Raw genomic sequence first — 11654 nt, forward strand, 5'->3', positions numbered from 1 at the left:
TATCAAGTGAATCTTGTTGCCAACATTGTACTTCCACTCAAAAATGTGATTAAGTACACTTCTGTATCTTACAACCGACTAAATAAGCCCCCCAAAATGTTAGTATTATGCGACAAAAGATACCAGGAAAAAAAAAAAAGAAATGGAAATCTTGTGAAAGAATTGTTGTAAAAACAAATGACGCGGGTCAGATGTATCGACATTTCGTTCTGTATACACGTGTACTAGAATGACAATAAAGTAGATCTGAATCTGAATCTGAATCATTCAAAAGTGAATTTTTTTTGTGCATTGCCGAAAACGTAATGTGATGTCAAGTTTTGGACATGTTTGATAATGACTTAGTTGCCACACTTGGGATTACTGTTGCTCACTGTTGTTTCAGGCGTTGCTCACCGACTTTGTGTGAACGCTCAGACCCGTGGAAAATTACAGGGAACATTGGATATCACCACTCAGAAGACGTCTCAGAATTCAGCAAACATGTAGAAGTCAGGCGCCACTCACCTTAAGAGCTTCTTCGGGGACTTTATGCTGACTCTTCTCCAAAACGTAGACGTGGGAATGTGCCAAGGGTTAGGGCAAATAAAAGTAATAATAGACATTTGTCAAAATGGTACATTTTCATACGATTTTGATTAATCTCCTGGACTCCTGTAATGTGTGTTGTAAAATGCAAATAAAATATGATTTCGATTAATCCACAACTATTTGGATCACAGAATAAACTTCTCCAAATGGTCTACATTTCAAGAAATGTTCAAAATATTATTCATGGAATGAAAGTAAAAATGTTTTCCTTTTAAAAAAACATGCATCTATCCATTATCTGCACCGCCTATCCCCAGTAGGGTCACGGGGGTGCTGGACCCCATCTCAGCTATCTTCGGGCAGTGGACACCCTGAACTGGTTGCCAGCCAGTTACAAGGGACACAGACAGAGAACTCACTTCCTCTTCACACCTAGGGACAATTTGGACCAGCCAATTAACCTGACATGCATGTTTCTTTAATGTGGGAGGAAACAGGAGTAACCAGGAGAAACCCACGTAAGCACGGGGAGAACATGCAAACTCTGCACAGGAAGGCTGCTAGCTGGATTCGATCCCATGACCTCAGAACTGTGCCACGTACGTACTCACCATATATATCCATCAATCCATCCATTATCTGCACCGCTTATCCTCAGTAGGGTCACGGGGGTGATGGAGCCCATCCCAGCTATCTCCGGACAGTGGGCAGGTGACACCCTGAACTGGTTGGCGGCCAATCGCGGGGCACACAGAGACAGACAACTCACTCGCTCATTCACACGTAGAGACAATTTGGACCGGCCAATTAACCTGACATGCATGTTCTTGGAATGTGGGAGGAAACCAGGGAGTACCCGGAGGAAACCCACGCAAGCACGGGGAGAACATGCAAACTCCACAAACTTTGCTCTCATGACCTCAGAACTGTGCCGCTCAGCCGCCGTGCCGCCCTTCTTTCACAGCAACTGTCTTTAAATTGGAGCTTCAACACAAAAACACATAAAATATTCCAAATTGTAAGAATCCGGTCTTCCAGGCCGAAGCTCTGGACGTTTTAAATTAGTGTCATTCGACTGTTTTGAGCCAAGGCATTTTTTTAATTAAAAAATATCGTCTGTCAAAAATATTTAAAAATCAATTGCATAAGATTAATATTTTTTCAAGTGTAGGGAAAATCTATGGAGATCAACTCTTTTGTTCTATCAAATGATTAGATTACCAGAGCGGACTGACAAGGTTTTCCATTGATGTGCTCTCATGTCATCATAGGCCGATGTTAGATGATCCCTGATTGTTTGAAAATTTGACCGAAAGGCGTACACAAATTTATGCTGCGGTCATCTTTACTAGCGGACCACATATTATTTATTTTATGACAGAGGTCTCAGGCCCAGTAAAAATATTATCAGGGGCCGTAACTGGCTTCTGGGCCGGACTTTGGACATGCCCGCAATAAGACTTCAAATTTTGTTGATTATATGTATGGGATCACATGACTCCTCAAAATGACGACATCGGTTACATACCCCGTTTTCGTGACTTCATGGCGTTAATAATTACGTTTTCTGCATACACATCACTTATATACAGGAAAGGGCCATGTGCCTGAGAAGTCATTCACACAAATAGATGACAGCATGCCCATGAGAAAATATACAAACACCTGAATCCTCATCGTTGTCACGGTAACCGATAGATGATGCGGTTAAGAGCAAGAAGTTTGTCATCATTCTGGGAGGATCAATAAGGGAACTCCGGGCACCAGACATTGGCGTAAACAAAGGGTCTACAATATGGTTCTTACGGGCAATAGGGTGCCCCGTAAGGACAGCTGGGGTGCCCGCGGACCGGAATTTAAGATAGCTCAACAGAGCTTAGTCATTGTGATTTTCTAGTAAAATGATTCTGTTGGTGTTTGAGTCTATTTAAGCCTATTTTCAATAACTTGGTAATAACATAGTAACAACATAGTAATAACATGCTAGGGTAACAGCAGCGAGAAGAATAGACGTACAGAAAGTAATCAACACAGCCCGAAAGATCCTTGGCTGCTCTTTGCCCAGTCATAAGGACATTGCCGGATTGTAATACCGTAGCAGAGCCATCAAGATTATAAATCACACTTACCAGCCCCTTTTTGACCAGTTGCTCTTTGGTAGGCGCTACAGATCCCTCAAAACAATGACAAACAGGGTTCTTTTCCAGGGCCATCACCACTCTAAACAAGCACACAAAACTGAAAACCTATCTTTCGACCTATTTTGAGTTATGAAAATATATATCTTGTAACTTATTTTGTTTTTAGTGTTGCTGCTAAAGGGCAGCATGGTGGCACAGTGGTTAGCGCGTGTGGGGCACAGTTCTGAGGTCATGAGATTGAACCTTCCTGTGTGGAGTCTGCATGTTCTCCCCTTGCTTGCATGGGTTTCCTCGGGCACTCCGGTTTCCTCCCACATTCCAAAAACGTGCATGTCAGGTTAATTGGCCGGTTCAAATTGTCCCTAGGTTTGAATGAGTGAGTTGTCTCTGTGTCTCCTGCGACTGGCTGTCAACCAAATCAGGGTTTCCCCTGCCCACTGCCCGAAGATGGCTGGGATGGGCTCCGGCACCCCCGTGACCCTACTGAGGATAAGCGGTGCAGATAATGGATGGATTGATGGATGGATATATATGGTTAGCACGTCCGCGGCACAGTTCTGAGGTCTGGGATCGAATCCAGCTACCAGCCTTCCTGTGCGGAGTTTGCATGTTCTCCCCGTGCTTAGGGCCCGGTCACACAGCCGTTTGCGTCTGTATCGCGGGTAAAATTTTGCGTTTTTTTTGCCCGTGGTTGCCCGCGATGGAAAATGCGCAAAATTGGCCAACCCGCTGTTCATCGGTGGTATGCCCGCAAAACAGACGCCGGCGACTGTTCCGCTTCCTCATCGCGTCATTTCCGCGTCATTTTCTCGTGTGGACCACGGGTATAAAAGCTGCCGAGCCGGTGTTGTGCCAAAATCCTGACTCCTATGCAAAATCCCCCCCCCCCTCGCGTGAACACGCATTCTGCTGCGCTTCCAACAAAAGCGATCGTATTCTATATAAAACGCTTATTAAAACAATAGAGCGAGCTAATTATAACAATTGGGAGATCCTAGTCTATACAACGCGTTTATGTAAACAATAAAGTGCGATCGTATTCTACAAAATGCGTTTGTTAACGCGGATGAAAAAGTCACCAACGTCAATGTACGCTATGATTTCCGCGATCACAACTAATTGTACACAAATAGCCTTTATTTGATGTACTATAATAGCCTTATGTAATGTCTTTTTTATTGTGAATGAAACCCTGGTTGCATTGGATCCCGCGGTGTAAACAAATTGTTGTTGTTTTTTTTCATTTTAAAATCGGACTTCCCTGCTTATACTGGTTGCAAAGTAAGACACGCTTTAAACCTTATTATGTTTTTTGGTTTTGGGATCCAACTACAGAGGAATACCTCCACTTTGTGAAGTGTTACTGAATAGGTGTTCGACCAATCTAGTTCGTTTTTATTACTACTGTTTATAATAATAATATTATTATTATGAGAAACGTCTGAAAGTTTTCAAATTCACTGTGCTGACTTATTGGTGCCACAGAAGGTTACTCTAGAAGTTACAAGTCTGTATCTCAAACAGGATCTATTTTAGCAAGGGGGGTGGGAAATTTGGGCAGGCTTTTTTGTTGTTTTGCCTGCCCAAATCCTTCCCCCCCTGCTAACTCCTGAATAAAAACTCCAAATGACCCCATATTCACTGTGCTGACTTATTGGATTTATATACGGTGTGCATTACCGTTCGATTACGTTCGCAACAAAAACAAAGACGGAATGGTTTAAGTTGTATTACATTCCTAACAAATGCAAGACGAAGTGGATTTGGTTATATGTCCGCCATTACATTCCCGAAAAGTGATATAAAAGTGAGATAAAACGAGGTAAAAGTGGTTGTAGTAGCGAGGGGATGCAAATCTCGGCAGGGATGCATTTCTCGGCATAACACCGGGCTGTAGAAATCATAACCGCTCAAGACACAGTCCCGTGAAGATCAAGATTATAAGCTATGGCACCGAAGAAACCAATATGTTATTATTGTAATAGTTTTTCATTTTGATTTTATTATCTTGTTATGAAATGAAAAGAAATGTCAAGAAATAAAAATGGATTAAGACAAGGTCACTACGGTGACGGGGATCCATGTTCACCCCTTGAAGTCTCGAGCACAACCGACGTGCGCTCAGCAAATCGCGCTGTATATACGCGGAGAAAGGCGTTTGACCGTCACACGCGTAACACGCTAATTTCACGTAATAACACCGCGATACAGGCGCAGAACATGCTATGACTGTGCTCCACCCACGATTACCCGCTGAAATTTCGCGTCCTACCCACGTGTAACCACGCCCTGGCCGCGGCCATAGCACGTCGTTCCGTGTTATTCCCGTGTCATTACCTCGTGTGTACCACGTGTGACGCCCGCTGTTAACACGTGGTCTAAAGTTTTGAGCAGCGCAAAACTTTTTCGCGCGGCCAACCGCGTGTGAATTTCCGACCGCGAGTAAAGCACTGCTGTATCCCGTCTATATGGCGATCTCAAAGCGTCCAACAGCGTCTGCTTCAAGGGCAGAAATTTCTGGCCGTGATTCAGCCTCGATACAGACGCAAACGGCTGTGTGACCGGGCCCTTACGTGGGTTTCCCCTGGGTACTCCTGTTTCCTCCCACATTCTAAAAACATGCATGTCAGGTTAATTGGCCAGTCCAAATTGCCCCTAGGTGTGAATGAGCGAGTGATTTGTCTGTCTCTGTGGGCCCTGCAACTGGTAAACAGTTTAGGGTGAACCCTGCCAACTGCCCAAAGATATCTGGGATGCGCTCCAGCACCCCCGCGACACTACTAAGGATAAGAAGTGCAGATAATGGATGGATGTTGCTGCTAAACGTTTTTGCACGACTTTTCATTGCACATCTGTTACGATTCACTAGTCGTTTTCATTCACGAACATTGCACTATTGTTATAACTCACGCCAGTCTTCAAGCACTATGCTGTAAATATGTTTTCCGCCTTTTATCCTAAATAGTCTTGTATCTGTTTTTCCCCCTTAAAATCATTCAATCTCTTTGCATACAAGGATTCACAACATTGATATCAATGGCAATGAAGACAATTTAATTCAATAAGTTATTCTAAACATGTATATCAAATAGGGTGCTCTTTCCGCTAATTAGCGACAAAAAGAAGCTCTGATCTTGAAAATGTTTAAAGTGTTATTGGAGCTCTTGCAAAAGCCTATAATACAGAGAGAGAACTGTAGCGTGTTTGATGGAGAACTTCCTCAACTGATCGATTTAGATATAGAAATCAATGACTTTAATGGATTGTGGATGTAAAAGTTAAAAGAACCTGAGTACATTGTTGAATAATAAATAAAGTGCAATCTGTATTTCTCCTGTTGTGAATGCTGTAGCGTACCGAGGACCGATCCTTCCAAGTTTAGAAATAAATGTCGATAAATACCAGACATGGGGACTTGAGACTTAGTGACTTGGACTCGAGTCGACTCGAGTCGCTGTTTTTATGACTTGTGACTTGACTTGGACTTGGCAATCTAAGACTCGGGACTTGACTTGTGACTTGACTTGCCCAAGAAAAAAATACTTGGGACTTACTTGGGACTTGAAGGTGAAGACTTGAGACTTACTTGAGACTTGCACATGTGTGACTTGGTCCCATGTCAGATAAATACCTATAAATAAATAAACACATAAATATATCGGGTAATACCTAAAAATATATGACATAAATGCAATATTTTCACAAATGTCTTTTATGTTGTTATTTATTCATTTAGCTATATATTTTATCATGTAATTTTTTTGTGTAGTTTTTGTCACGTAATTTTTGTAGTTTGTCAGGTATTTTATCATTTATTACGTTATTTATATTGATTTATTTGTCACAACAAAATATTATTCAAATAAGGGGGAGGGAAAAAGTTGTTGAGCAGTGATGAACAATTTACTTGAAGGTGGGGTTCGTAGTTTGAGGTGTCCTTAAAAAGTGAAATATTTTCTCTATTAAGTATGTGTTAACAATACCCAACTGAGTTCAAAGAGCCCTCATGCTTTATTTTACATTGCATCTATCTGATTTTATCTTACTTTTATCAGGCCTGTTCGGGGCGGAACAAACGGCCAAAAAGGTAAAAAAAGAAGAGTTTATTCAATGCATCTACGAAATGCAGGCAAATCATGTGTTACTCTGCCACCATCTCCTGGCTTCTTGTCATGATTACAGCCTTATGTTTACAAATGTCGCACGCCACCTTTAAAGGGCCAGTGTGTATTATTTGACCACTGGATAAGTCACCGTTCATCGGAATTATCTTTCTCTTAACTCCAACTGCAGCTATGCATAATAAATCAAAAGAACAGTGAACCAGGAGACAAAAGAAACCACGTGGCGAAGGATATCATATCCAAAACGGAGGACGTCGGACACTTTCAACGTCATGTACGTCTGGTCGGGAATGCGCAGTTCGTTAACAAATGTCTGAAAAAAAAAAAGTGCTGTGAGCGTCTGTGATTTTAGAGTTTCGATAAAGACCTTCTCACCCCGTTTAAGCTGCCCAAGTCCTTGACCAGGTGCTGGTCCGTGGTGGCGTTGTAGTTGATGACGGCGTGTTGCTTGTCCACACTGCGAGACTTCAAAAAAAACGTGATTGTAAGCAATGTTCCCTGTAATTTTCCACGGGTCTGAGCGTTCACACAAAGTCGGTGAGCAACGCTTGAAACAACAGTGAGCAACGGCAATCCCAAGTGTGGCAACTAAGTCATTATCAAACATGTCCAAAACTTGACATCACGTTACATTTTGCTGAGTTTCCGGCAATGCAAAATTATTTTTCTCTTTTGAATGAATTGACTCATGTACAATTGCAAAGGTTGCAGGGCCTACAAACGTCGTTTGTTTTTAAAATTCTTTCACAAGATTTTTATTTCCTGATATATTTTGTCGCATATTAACATTTTTGGGGGCTTATTTAGTCGGTTGTAAGATACAGAACTGTACTTAATTTTTTAGTGGAAGTACAATGTTTAGAACAAGATTCACTTGATATCATTGGAAATTATTTGAATGCAACACAAACTTTTCCTTCTTTTTTACGTGTTATTTTTCTACTTTTTTTTTCCCTATAAAAAAAAAACTCATTGTGTTTATTTTTTCCGAGCTGTTACTTTTTTCTTTTTGTTCTCAATTTACTTTTTTCCTACATTTCTTTCTTTTCCTTTTTTCTGGCTTTTTTCAAAAAAAAATCTTCTTTTTTTCCTCTTCCTTTTGTTTCTTTTTTTCTCAGCTTTTCACTACTTGTTCATGTTGGTATTTGTTTTCTTTTTTGTTCTATTCCCCCCTTCCTTTAAGTCATTTTGTGCATAATTTTACTTAATATTTGGTCATGTTGAGATTAAAGAAGCAAAAACAACCTAAACACATCACTAACTCAAAGCCAAAGGGTAAAATTCACTGACCGCTACTGGTACTGGTACTATATATTTGGTCATTAGTACAGACGCTCCCTTACTTCCGACCATTCGACATACGTAAAACGGTAGATATGAATGTTTTTTTTCGGATGTCCAAAAATATCCGGATATTGCTGTAAATGAGATTTTGTATTGTGTGCACCTTTTTCCCAGTACAGGACATTACTGTAGTGCTTCTTTCTACCGGCGTGTGGCGCTGTGAGAGGTCTCCCAGCATCCACATTGAACAAGAAATCTGGCTTCCCCTTCCTAGTTCGTGTGTAAACATTCTATGCTGTATCTCCAGCGCGCTAAGAACTTTGACGTTTTTATTGTTTAATATCTCGTGCATTCATTCAATATTGTTGGTGTAAAGTTTAAAGAAGAGGCTAGCCGTTTCTTTTGAAATAAAACTGGAATAAGAAAGCTTGATGCGGTTGAAAAAAATGGTTGGATCGCTTTTTTTAGGCCACTCTCTAACACGGAGGAGGACCTCATGAAACTTATCTTCCAAAAGTAAATTAAACTTAACTTTATTTATCTTTATAGAGGATATTATTTTATGAAATGTTTATTTTTTTAGTAAAAGGCAATACATGTTACTTTTACAAGCTTTAACTATACTTATATAAACCTTAAACATACAAAATATAGCACTGAAGCAACTTAAGAACAAATTCAACTTACGAATGATCTCGTTCGTAAGTAGGCCATCGTCTGTTACTAGATTGTTACTTTCAGAGTAATGCTCTATTTTTGGATGTCAGTAATCTGGGGGTTGATGAAGTAACTAGTCACTGTAATTACTTAATTTCAGTAATGCACCTAACACTGGTTTTGCTGTGAGTAAATGGGTGCTGCATTGGATCTGTAGAGTTTATTTTCGCTAAATCAATGCAATCATTAATAAGGGGGACCAATTGGCTGAGGTCCACATAGATCTTTCAAAAGGTAGAGATCTGCGAATGGATGCAAAGCGAGGATTGTAGAAAGGTGTGGTGAGACCAACAATGGTGTATGGCTCAGAGATGTGGGATTTGAGAGTCAATGAGCTTAATAGGTTCAATGTCTTTTTCAATTAGACACAACTGGATAGGTTAAGAAATTAGGAAGTAAGGATAAGAAATGGTATGGTGAGAGAGCTTGCTGAGAGTGTTGATGAAAATGTTCTGAGATGGTTAGGACATATAGAAAGAATGGATGAAGGCTGTTTGACTTAAAGAGTATGTTGCGCAGAAGTGGTGAGGAATGGAATGAGAGGAAGACCCAAATATGGTTGGATGGCTGGGGTGATTCGTGCCCTAGATGTGCGTTCAGTTAATTTAATGATTGCAAGAGTGTGTGCAAGGGATAATTAAGAATGACTGATATCACCGCATGTAAACCAGCCACTCTGCTTTTGAAGGATTCCATGGCACAGCAATTCACCCCTTTTTGTGCTGTGGGCCTTATGTTCGGTGTCAGGTTGGGAGGAGCGAAGTGGAATGAATGATTGTTGAATGTTAAGTGTGTTCTTGACCCTATCCACCCCCTGCTAGGGAGACATGGCTTCGGTATACAGTGGAACCTCGCTAATTCGCGGTTCCACTTTTGCAGGTTCAGAGCTTCGCGGGTCTAAAAAAATATATCTTACCTTCTCAATAAAAGCATTTACTGACTTGATGCCATTGAGCGCGAGCTTATGTCAACTGAGGACATGGTGTGGACACTCTTATTGTATAGGGGAGGGGGAGGCCCTGACACAATGCTTAGTCATGGTGAGTTACCGCTTCGCTCACCCCCCCCCTCCTTTAACTCCTCCCACCTCACCCCCTTCTTATGTGGCGCTCAGTTTATCATGGAGGATAAGTATATTCTCTTCTGTCACATTTCATCTCAAGTTTGACTTTATTATACCAAAAGTGAGCGGTTGTTTGTACTACATAAACACGGTTAATTGTGTGTGGTTTCGTGTATTTGTTGAAAAAGCCGTTCGATGCCGCTAGCTAAAAGTATGTTATTGTCAGAAGGTAGCTCTTTCACTTTCATAAAAATTTTTTTTTCATCTATTGTTTCCCAAAACGCTTCACAAACGCTCATCAAATATCACGTTTTCACTGTTTTTATTTTCAATATGTAACCGGTAGTCTTAACAAGCGAAATAAACTGCGATGGCTGCATGTGGTTGAGAGCGGTTAATACAATCATACTGAATGGTTCGTAGTGGTTTCGCCGCAGTCCTATTCCGTGTACATACATTTTTTGCAGTTTTTTTTTTTGTTATAACATGAATTTCACTCTCTCTACCCGTATTCTATATGGTGTACTGTATACAAGGGGGTATACTGTATACCTGTATACGTTTTTTAAGCATTTTTAAAGGGGCGCCGCTACTTCGCGGATTTTCAGTTTTCGCCGGTGGTCTTGGTCCCCATTAACCGCGATAACCGAGGGATTACTGTATATAGATCTTTAACATCATCAGGTGGAGAAGGCTTATTTACCTGCAGCATGAGCTCGCAGTCCTCTCTTCCTACAAAAATCATCTCCTTGGGGAGCCGGTGGCGGGTGCCAGAGCTGCTCACCAGGAACCATGACGTCACGCTCATCGTGTCACGCCCAAAGCATTCTGGGAGGAACATCAGCAGCATCGTTATCACCTTCACCGAGCCCCACCCACAAAACACGTGTGCTTCATGACACCACCTGACGCTTATAAACGTCGAATTGAGAGTATCCTTGATGTTCGGTATTAAACAAACAGCTGGTCTAAGCCTTTAAACCAGCTGACAGGCAGACTAACCCCCTCTTGTTCCCCCTCCTCCACGCCATTGCCCAGCCCAGCCCAGCCGCTCACCTCGTATGACAGGATACTGAGGGAGGACCTCTTGTCTTCTCTACCGGGACAGAACTGATAACGTCTCGGTAAAAACAACTGCCACCGCTTCTGCGGTGTCTTTCGCCCCTCCTGTCGCGAAAAACCGGGACCGGCAACAGAACCGAACCAGAAAAAACGCCACCCGTCCAGATGCGTCAGGACGCAATGTGTAAACCACACGCAGGAACAAACACTTCATTGCTTTCACAATAAAACAATAAAACTAGCCTACGTCTACATATGTATCCATATTTAATTCAAATGTATGTAAAATAACATCATTGAATGGAAAATTGCCACGTTTTTTTCTGCGTTTAACCATTTGAGAAAGTGGCAAATTTTATAGGGGCTAAACCTTTGTTGTGAAGGTTCGCAAATTTCCGCCGCATCTTCAACCTGCTGCAAAACACGCACGCGCGCGCGCACACTTTTTTAGCTTAGCCCTTACATGCTAAAACCCGCTCACGTGACCTTTATTTTGTCAGGTGCACAAGGTTGAGTGCTGTTATTTGCGTATGTGTAATAACAACACTTTATAGAGGAAAGTCCATGTTTATTTGTCAAATAAATATGAAGTGCTGCACATTTGGCAAAAATAACCATGACGTCATGAGGTTAGGAATTGACGATAACTCAATCGCTGATCTATCACTATAAAAATCCGCGTTTGTCTAAGAGAATGAAAGTCGTGACCCAAAACGGACGTTAATGTTTGCT

General features: G+C 41.5%; 1 protein-coding gene across 3 annotated transcripts in view; it reads right to left on the minus strand.

Annotated features, from left to right (window-relative positions):
• cep170bb (centrosomal protein 170Bb) overlaps positions 1-11119 on the minus strand; it is a 35491-nt gene extending 24372 nt beyond the window's left edge. For all 3 annotated transcript variants that reach the window (XM_088324661.1, XM_088324660.1, XM_088324659.1), the window contains exons 1-5: positions 10917-11119; positions 10564-10688; positions 7172-7261; positions 7029-7109; positions 508-564 (exon numbers count right to left, since the gene is read on the minus strand). In XM_088324661.1, the coding sequence (XP_088180787.1) occupies positions 508-564; positions 7029-7109; positions 7172-7261; positions 10564-10668 (333 nt within the window). In that variant the 5' untranslated portion in view covers positions 10669-10688; positions 10917-11119. The remainder of the gene's footprint in view (positions 1-507; positions 565-7028; positions 7110-7171; positions 7262-10563; positions 10689-10916) is intronic.
• Positions 11120-11654: the final 535 nt, after the last annotated feature.

Source organism: Urocampus carinirostris, chromosome 20 (genome assembly GCF_059441175.1).
Source record: "Urocampus carinirostris isolate Australia breed hairy pipefish chromosome 20, RoL_Ucar_1.0, whole genome shotgun sequence".
Lineage (NCBI taxonomy): Eukaryota > Metazoa > Chordata > Actinopteri > Syngnathiformes > Syngnathidae > Urocampus > Urocampus carinirostris.